Source organism: Nicotiana sylvestris, chromosome 7 (assembly GCF_000393655.2).
Source record: "Nicotiana sylvestris chromosome 7, ASM39365v2, whole genome shotgun sequence".
Classification (NCBI taxonomy): domain Eukaryota; kingdom Viridiplantae; phylum Streptophyta; class Magnoliopsida; order Solanales; family Solanaceae; genus Nicotiana; species Nicotiana sylvestris.
This window is the reverse complement of record NC_091063.1, coordinates 124,735,388-124,745,624: the sequence shown is the minus strand read 5'-3', so window position 1 is coordinate 124,745,624 and position 10,237 is coordinate 124,735,388. Positions and strand designations below refer to the sequence as shown.

The window sequence follows — 10,237 nt, the reverse complement described above, 5'->3', positions numbered from 1 at the left end:
ATTTGAAAGTGGTCAATGCCTCTCCTTATGGAGCTGTGGAATTAGAATCAACAGATGGGTCCCGGACATTCAAGGTAAATGGCCAACGCATCAAGCACTACTTGGGAACTGATGGAGAAAGACATTATAGAGCAGCTGGCTCTCAAAGATGTTCCATGCCCGACCATTGAGTGAAACAAAAAGAACATCAACTTCGTCGTGCCGCGGCGTTAAATCAAGCACTTAATGGGAGGCAACCCATGTGTGGTAACACTCTTTTGTTCTATGAATTTTTAGTTTTTGATAGATAGATTTATTTGAGCAATTTAAAGTGTGTGTCAGAGTGCAGGGGGTTCAAAAGATCACAACAATTGGTACGAATGCATAAAAAATGGAAGAAATACCACTAGGTGAATTCTGCTGCACAAATGTGGTCGCATTTTAGCTATGCGGACCGCAATCTGACGGCAAAGCTAAGCAGAGATTTGGGTTAAAATTGTGGTTGAAAATGCGGTGAGGTGGTGCATTATGCGGTCCGCAATTAATTTATGCGATCGCATTTTGCACCGCATTTGCCTCCTTTCAGCTTGGTCCTTAACCTCATTGCATAACACACATGCGGTCGCACTATGTGTTATGAGGTGTCCTATCCATCGCAAAATCAACAAGTTAAGTCTGCATAACCCTCTCGTCTCTCACTCACTTAAAACAAAACAAAAAAAACGAAAACATGGGGGAAGAACACGAACGGACTTCGAACCAAATCAAGCTCAAATTGTGTGAAACCAAAGGACTCCATTTGTCACACACATTGTCCCAATCATCAAACTCTGCTGGTATGTACCCGTTTCTCCCTTGTTTTATCTTTGATTTCCACTGTAGATTCAGAGATTTTTCGTTTAAATCCTGTGCAAAAATGTGTTTAGATGCTTGTGTAGTTGCTTCTCTGTAGTGTAGATGCTTTTGGGTTGAAAATAATTTGGGGTACGGGGTAGAATGAAATAGGACAGCCATTGTTGAAAGCTTGGGTTACCTGTGTAGAAGAAGGCATATGCAGTCTGCATTGTGAAAATGTGGTCCGTATTTTGGCCGCACAACTAAACCCTATATCTTCTGAAGAAGATGATGAAATGCAGTGTCTTTGCGATCGCAAATTTGCCATGCGGACCGCAAATTCACCGCAGAGTGATACAGAGATTTCAGTTTTGAACCATATAGCCATGTCAATTCTGTGATGGTTATGCGGTCTGCATAGTGGTTATGCGACCGCATAACTCACCGCAGAATGAGACCACCAGTTGAGACTACAAGATCTGCGACAAGTCTGCGGTCCGCATTATGGTTTTGCGATCGCAGACCAGATCACAATTTCTTTCTTGCTTTTGATTTGTTTGTATCTTCTCTGTATTGTTAATGATGTCACTCACTCTTCACCATTGTGTAGATATGGGTCAAAAGAGATGCTCATCAAAGCGGGCTTCCACCAGTAAGCGATTGCGGATAGAGGACAACGTGACGAGCCCCTCCCAGTCTGAGGCGGAGGAGCTCAGGCCCTCAATCAATATAGAGGCTGAAGAGAGAAGGAAATGAGGTGAAGATTTCCAGCTCCGATTTGGGGTTGATGGGTCCAGGGAGATATTTTAAAAAGGGCTAACAAAGCGCAAAATCATGGGTGAGAAATAATTGAGCTTGAACGGGCTCAAAGAAAAATACCCCCATATCCTGGAAAATATAAAAACACGGAGATGGGAGAACTTCACTGAGCCACCCACGGAGTACAATGAGACCCTTGTGAGGGAATTCTATGCATCCTATAGGGCCTCCAGGATGAAATACCACAAACGCAACAAAGTTTTCACCGACCAAGTTCTTGTCCAGGGAAAGACTGTTTTCTGCAACATTGAGGTCCTTAATGAGTTCTACGTCAAAGGATGGAAAGCAGGCACAATTGAGTACACCAAAAAAATCAAAAATAAGGAGAATGAATGTGGATGGATTGCCTCAGTGATAACAAAAGGGACTCCCGCTTGGGTCGTTCCTCACCACAAGATATATAAGGAAGATCTCACGAGAGAGGGTCGCTGCTGGCTCAGTTTTGTCACTTCTCGCTTGGTACCAACTCAAAATGAAACTGAAATAGCTATCGAGAAGGCCCTTTTGATTGCTTGCATCATGACTGGTATCAAGATAGATGTGGGAGCGTTGATCTTCCAAGAAATAGGGATCTGAGCAATGCAACATGCAACTTCACTTCCTTTCCCTTACCTGGTCACAACTCTGTGTAAAGCTGTGAAAGTTCCCATCCTGCCAACTGATAAAATTGGAAAGGAAACGAGGGATATTGATATCACACGTATCATGGATATCTCTCGTATCACTATTGTTGCTGACCCATCATAGGTTCAGGTCCAAGATCCGATTGATCTAGAGCACAGTGACTCCCAAACACCAGTGACTCCTCAGGTTACAGTGTCCCCCACTTCCACTTCCGAGATTGCTTCTCAGTCTACCACTATCCAGCCTGCCATCACCATTCCTGCTATCTCGAAGCTTGGTCTACTGGCTCAGCATGCCAATGCCAAAGTAGATAAGCTTTTGAAGACATTGCCAAATCTAATCAAACAAGCCCTGACGCCCATGCAATCCTCAGTGATGGCTCTCCAACAGCAACAGTCAAAATATGAGGATCATCTATAACAACTTGAGTTGAGGGTGGAGAAGATAAAGCGGGGTGAAGTTAGTGGGTTGCCTAGACTCAAGAATGAGGTTGCTTATATGAAGACCGAGCTCCAAAAGATGCAGAACTTGGAGTTCGATCTATCATCCCTCCTTCCCACAGATGGTGATAAGGTGACAGGCACAGCACCTCCGAACTTAGGTCTTAACTACACTACACTGATGACTGATACTGCCCCTCCTACTGTCGGAGCTTCCCAGCCTAAAGCCCCTCTAACCCATATTGTGATCAATTCTGGGGAGGAGTCCGGTTGTTCTGGTAAATCAGAAGATGAGGAGGAAGATGGGAGCGAGGATGAGGAAAGTTCTGGATATTCAAGCGATGATGGCCCTCAAGATAAAGGAAAGCAGATTGCGGATGCCTCTATCGAGGATGCTATTATTGAGGAGGCTGCTATTGCAGAAGTGGAACAAGTAGATATGCAGACAGCGATCCAGCGATCTCTAGTAGACATGGCCAGCCCTATAGCTCCATCAGTCACCCCGACATCAGTGGACGAGAGTAGCAACTCACAAGCTCCAGCACCAGCTCCAGCTCCAGCTCCTGCTTTAGACAAGCTTGAGAGCATTACTCCATCAGGAGAGGTCACTTCTCAGACCGAGCTCTCATCGGTCCCAGCTTCCACATCCGAGGGTGACCCCTCCAGTACTTAGCCAACTACTGGCTCCCATAGCACTTAGTGTGCCTCAAGGAGCCCCCCTCAAACACATCTCTATGTTTTTATGCATTGCGGACAATGCATGCTTTTAGTTGGGGTGGAGGGTAGCATTGTAGATATTTTTGTGATATTGGAAACTATTGTACATATACATATCTTTATGTTACAATCAGACTCTTGTACTTATGTGTATTTTGTGTTCTGTATATATTAGTATGACTTCGGTACATGAGTTGTGTTATGAAATTTGTGATGATGTTAATATTAGTGTTTGTTTTGTATTCATAATAGTATTGTGTAAATGTGATACTGTTGTCCATATAAAAGAAAAACAACAAAAACAAGTAGATAGTGATTAGGAATCAATTCCTCTTGGTTTTTCTTCTCCCGATTCTTTTCCAAGGGTGTAATATAAAACCAGGATCATAAAATGAATCATTTTGACCGGTTTGGTGTAATTGCCTAGTATGAAGAATGTGTGTCTGTACATATCATATACCCTTCCACATATAAAAAAATATTGTTTTTGTCGACTTTTCCCGATGATGGATAGATTGACAACTTTTTTAAGGGAATTAGTCTTTATGATCAACTTTGTGAACTTGAGGCTCGCTCTGTGACTCTATGGCAACCTAGAGTTATACATGTGTCTATGATGAAAGCCTTGAGTTGCCAAGTGTTGACTCGAAAGCGTCAAATTATGTGAATGAAACAGTCGTGTACCATGTGTGTGTGAGTTCTCTATGTGTATATAACTCTCGTGTTTACTTCTATCATCTAGAACTTGCCCGGTTGGTTTTTCAATGCTAATGATAGTATGTTTGGTTGGAGGGATGATCTTAGGCATTCTTTGTCTTATTTGCCAGACCTCTGTAGCCTTTCAAGCCAACCTGTACATAAATAATATCACTAGTACCCAATTTGAGCCTTTAAGCCTTTTCTTTGGCCAACTCATTACAAACCTCGCCTTTTTTTGTAAAATAATCCCCTCTCTTGAACCCGTCCCTCCTTGAACATTGAGAACGAGGCTAAAAGCCTAAGTTGGGGGTGGTGTCGCAGTGGAGATTGGTAAGGTTGTACGTTGAGTTATGACCATATGCCTCAAAAAGTGTTTGTTTTAGATAAAAAAGAAAAGAAAATATGTGTATGTATATAAAGTATGGAGCCTTGAATAAAATTAGAAGAGGTATGTAAGGTTGTTCTATATTGGAAACTAGACGCAAATGAGGCTGTGAGGGTTTGAAAAGAAGCAAAGTAAAAAATAATGGAAAATTGTGAGTAGTGTTCAAGGAGGGTGAAGTCACTTGTACCCAAATGTCTATCCAACCCTTCCCAAAACCTACATTACAAGCTTAAAAAGTCCTTATGAGACCTCCAACCGAACATTCTTGAATAAGCAGTGAATTAAAATAAGGGCAAGCTTATGGTATGAAATGTTGTAACACTTGAAGTTCTTTCTGAGAGTGAGTGTATTTGTAAACTGTCCCTTTTTGTTGTCCTTGTAAATATTGTGATTTTGGGACCTTCTTTCTAGTGAGGGTACATGAACTGTGGAGTTAAACAAAAGTTGTGCTTTTGCATCAAATGCAATTGCACTCAGCTGAGGGTAACATTTTGTCGCAATGTCTGAGGCTCAAGGTTCACAAGTTGATTAGTTTTCCTTGTATATACTATCAGTTCAGGAAGGGTAAAACAATTATAGATGCATGCTTGAAGTACTAGCAATGAATACCACCCGTAGTCATTATCGTTTCATATTTTGTAAATAAAGTCTAGAATAGGCTAAGTTAGTTTTAGTTGCTTGAGGACAAGCAAGAGTTTAAGTTGGGGGTGTTGATGTGCCAGAGAATTTCGGCACATTTCAATACTAATTGCTTAGATTTTAGCTTGTTTTAATGCAATTATCTTCGTTACTTATGTAGTTTTGTTGTTTCTACAGTACATAAGGACCGAGAACTCAAGAACATGGAAATGGAAGCAAAAAGACAAGAAAAGAGGAAATGTAGCAAAAATGCTAGTCTGCGATACACTATGCGATCGCAGATCAGACATGCTAGACGCAGAATGCACGTCAAATCACAGACAAAAGCAGAGATCTGGGTTAAATCTCAAGTTAAGAATGCGGTCCATTATGCGACCGCAGAACCAACATGCAAGCCGCAGAATGCACGTCAAATCGCAGACAAAAGCAGAGAACTGGGTTAAATCTCAAGTCAAGAATGCGGTCCATTATGCGATCGCAGAACCAACATGCGAGCCGTAGATTGAACCGCAAACCAACCATGAAGGTCACTGAAGGACGAAGATGCGATGCAAAATGCGATCGCATTTTTGCAATGCGATCCGCATAATTGGAATGCGAAGAATATAAACTAGGGTTCCAGTCTGCGATGAGGATGTTCAAGACGCGGACCACATATGTGCTTTGCGACAAGAATGCGATCGTATATCAGACCTGAAAGGGCATTTTTGTCCGTTTTCTGTCCCGATTTTGAGTTTACTATAAATAGTTTTATGATGTCTTTGTGGGCTCATCTTGTCTAGTCTTTGAACCACATTCCAAGACATTAATATTCCTCACTTTTGGAAGCTTTTGGGTGAAGATTCTCTACTGTGTAAGCTTTTATGAAATTTAATACTCTTTGGTTTTTGTATTGTAGTATAAGTAGCTAACTTTAAATACTAAGGTTGTGGACCCTAAATGGGTGTTTAAAATTGAATATATATATAATGGTTGGTTGATATTTATTTACTTCTCATTCTTTTTTTATTGTTGGTGATTGCAAACATTAACAAGTGCCATTAAATTCTTGCTTTGCTTGGGAAAGTGGGTTAGAATTTGGTAGAAGTAAATATCAATGACTCAAGGCTTTAAACCTTGTTTAATAGAATCGCTTAGGAATAAGTGGGTTTTACTTTGCATATATTGATGGTTCTAAATTGCAACTCTTTTATATTTGGGAAAATTATAAATAGGAAATACTACTCAACTATTGGGAAATATTGGTAGTCACTTAGACATCATTTGCTTATCAAAAGAACCTTCCATTAGAAATATATCATATTAACACCAATAAGCATTACACTCCATTAAAGGGGACACAACCTTGGTTTCTTTAATCCAATTAATTACTCTATAAATATTCCAATTAGTTGATACTTCCAAACAAACTCAATTCATACTCTTGTTACTATAAAACCATTCTCTTGTTACTGTTAACCGAATAGAGATACCACTTTAGTCGAGCAACACACTATAAGAGTAACATTTTCACACCTATTCCCTGTGGGATTCGACCCCAAACTTGTTGGGTTATTATATTTGACACCGACCCCCTTACACTATTTATTAAAGTGTAATTTGAGCGTATCAGCTGGACATATCAGCTTCATATAATCTTCTGTTAAGTCGACCTTGGATACATGCCACTGGGGTTATGGCTTCCATACTACACCAAGCCGTAAAGTTCGAATAGAACCATCAGGAGGTGATCATTGACAGGGACGGGAGTAACCCTATTTACACCAGTCGAACCATCCCAGTTATCGGGAACAGAAGAAGGCTAGGAGGGAAAACTTATTACCACATCGAACATGCCAATACAGTTGAGAAAGACAAATGGTGGAGTAACAAGATACAAAGCATACTAGCATGGTCTGGGTATGAACCCGGGAAAGGGCTTGGGAAGAATCTCTAGGGCATTACCAAACAAGTACAGTTGAAATGTCATGTTACTACCTTCGGGTCGGACACTAGTATGCATGACAGGAGTATGATGATTGGTCGCCTCGATGGCACGGACCTTATTACCTCTCGAGCAACCAGTGCCACAACTGGGTCAAACTTTTCACCAGGCTGATACAACATGGGGAACTACAGAAGAAGATGCTCTATTTGGGCTAAGGAATTTGTTCTTAGAGAACGAGGACATAGATTGCAGTTCAATAATTGAGGAGGATGAAGAGGAAGGCCTCACCATTCAGACTGTGGAGTAGGGAGTTGTTCTCAAGAACTGGACTGCCACACCATCCCGAGCCCGCCGAGTCCCTGGGTAGCTTGGCAATCAACTTAATTTTATTTCTATAGCCATGCTACGCATCTAAGATATTTTTAGTAATTTTGTTTTGAAAGACTTACTTGTTTCATATAAACGCTCGATTCATCGAGCCGTACTTGTTTTGGATGTTTTCAATTTTAATCAATGCATTGCTATTTATTATTCATTATTATCTTCCACACTTTTCTTTCTATAGTGTCATCATTACTTTTCCTAATGAACCGGTGACTGTTACATGTAATGAGACAACGCAATATAAGGATAGTGACTCGGAGGAAGAAGATGAAATACCTGAGGAGTTTGTCAGAGAGGTTGAGAACTTTGAGAATAAGCATAAGTCCAACTTGGACGAAACCGAAGCAATAAATTTGGGAGACGTCGAAAACGCCAAAGAGACTCGCATAAGCATTCACTTATCACCGCCAGAGAAAGAGGAGTACATTCGTTTCTTGAAGGAGTATGAGGATATCTTTGCATGGTCATATGATGACATGACCGGTTTGAGCACGTCCATAGTGGCTCACAAGTTGCCTACAAATCCCATATGTCCACCGGTGAAGCAGAAACTCATAAAATTCAAACCAGATATGAGCATGAAAATCAAGGAGGAAGTTACTAAACAGAGCAAGTCCCAAGGACGACTTTCCACTACCAAATATACACATCCTGATCAACAATTGCACTAAGCATGAACTCCAATCCTTTGTAGACTGCTTCGCAGGTTATCACCAGATCTGGATGGATGAAGAAGTTGCAAAGAAAATAGCTTTTATTACACCATGGGGGTATACTACTACAAGATGATGCTATTCGGTCTAAAGAATGCTGGGGCTACTTACATGAGAGCCATGACAACCTTCTTCCATAATATAATACACAAAGAAATAGAGGTTATGTATGTGTACGATGTCATTATCAAATCTAAGAGGTTCGCAGATCACATAGCAGACTTAAAAAAGTTCTTTGACAGGTTAAGGAGGTACAACTTAAAATTGACCCTGCAAAATGTGCATTCGGGGTTCCCGCAGGAAAGTTGTTGTGATTTATTGTCAGTCGTCAGGAAATCGAATTGGGCCTATCCAAAGTTAAGGCTATTCAAGATTTACCACCACTTAGGAGCAAAAAGTAAGCGATGAGCTTCCTAGAAAATATCAGTCGCTTCATAGCGCAGTCCACAATTATATGTGAACCCATCTTCAAAGATGTTGAAGAAAGATGCCGAAACAAGCTGGACCGAAGATTGTTAGAAAGCTTTCGACAAAATCAAGGAGTACCTGTCCACACCACAGGTCTTGGTCTCGCCAGAGCCAGGTAGACCTTTGCTACTCTATCTTTCTGTATTAGATGGAGCCTTCGGATGTGTTCTGGGACAACATGACGAGATAGGGAGAAAATGGCAAGCCATATACTACCTGAGTAAGAAAATCACACCTTATGAAACACGATACTCTCTACTGGAATACACTTGCTGTGCTTTGACCTGGACAACTCAGAAATTGAGGCATTACTTATGTGCTTACACCACATACCTTATATCCAATATGGACCCTCTATAGTACATATTTCAGAAGCCCATGCCGACTGGGAAGTTAGCCAAGCGGTAGATACTGTTAAGTGAGTTCGATATCGTCTATGCAACTCAATAGGCGGTCAAAGGACAAGAATTGGCAGACCATCTTGCTAAAAATCCCGTGGGAGGAAAATATGAACACTTGAAAACGTATTTTCCTGATGAAGAAGTGTCATTCATCGGAGAGAACATTACTGAAGAATACGACGGTTGGAGGATGTTCTTTGATAGAGCTGCTAATTTCAAAGAAGTGGGCATTGGAGCTGTCTTGGTCTCGGAAACTGGCCAACATTATCCGGTATATGCTAAACTCAAATTTCCTTGCACCAACAACATGGCAGAGTATGAATCATGCATACTAGTGCTCAACATGGCAATCAACATGAATATTCAGGAGCTGCTGGTAATCGGTGATTCAGATTTGCTTGTGCACAAGGTACAAGGAGAGTGGGTCACCAAGAATTCCAAGATATTGCCATATCTGCACCATGTACAGGAATTGAGAAAGAGGTTCACGAAGATAGAGTTTCGGCATGTTCCTAGAGTTCAGAATGAGTTTGTTGATGCATTGTCCACTTTGTCATCCATGATACAGTATACAGACAAGAATTTCATTGATCCCATCCCAGTGAGAATTCATAATCAGTTAGCATATTGTACCCATATTGAAGAGGAAATAGACGGGAAGCCTTGGTTTCACGATATCAAAGAATATTTGGCAAAAGGAGAATATCCGGAGCATGCGAACCATACTCAGAAACGCACACTTTGGAGATTGTGCAATCACTTCTTCCGCAGCGGGGGAAACTTGTACAGAAGAACTCCTAATTGGGGATTGCTAAGATGTGTTAACGCAAAAGAGGCTTCTAAGCTACTTGAGGAGATACATGCTGGGACCTGCGACCCGCATATGAATGGTTTTGTCTTGGCCAAGAAGATACATAGGGCCAGTTACTTTTGGATGACTATGGAGACAGATTGCGTCTAGTATGTTTCGAAAATGCTACCAATGTCAAGTGCATGCCAATATGATAAAAGTGCCGCCAAATGAGCTCAATGCAACAAGCTCACCTTGGCCATTCGCCGCTGGGGAATGGATATCATCGGTCCGATCGAGCCCACTACTTCAAACGGGCACAGATTTATTCTAGTAACCATTGACTACTTCACAAAAATAGTTGGAGGCTGCATCCTACAAAGTTATAACCAAAAAAGTCATCGCAGATTTTGTCAAG

General features: G+C 41.2%; 1 protein-coding gene across 1 annotated transcript; it reads left to right on the top strand.

The window, feature by feature from the left end:
- Positions 1-8,647: 8,647 nt before the first annotated feature.
- LOC138873731 (uncharacterized) lies at positions 8,648-9,990 on the top strand. Its single transcript, XM_070152208.1, has 3 exons — positions 8,648-8,743; positions 9,079-9,438; positions 9,499-9,990. The coding sequence occupies exons 1-3, from the start codon at positions 8,648-8,650 to the stop codon at positions 9,988-9,990; spliced, it is 948 nt and encodes a 315-aa protein (XP_070008309.1).
- Positions 9,991-10,237: the final 247 nt, after the last annotated feature.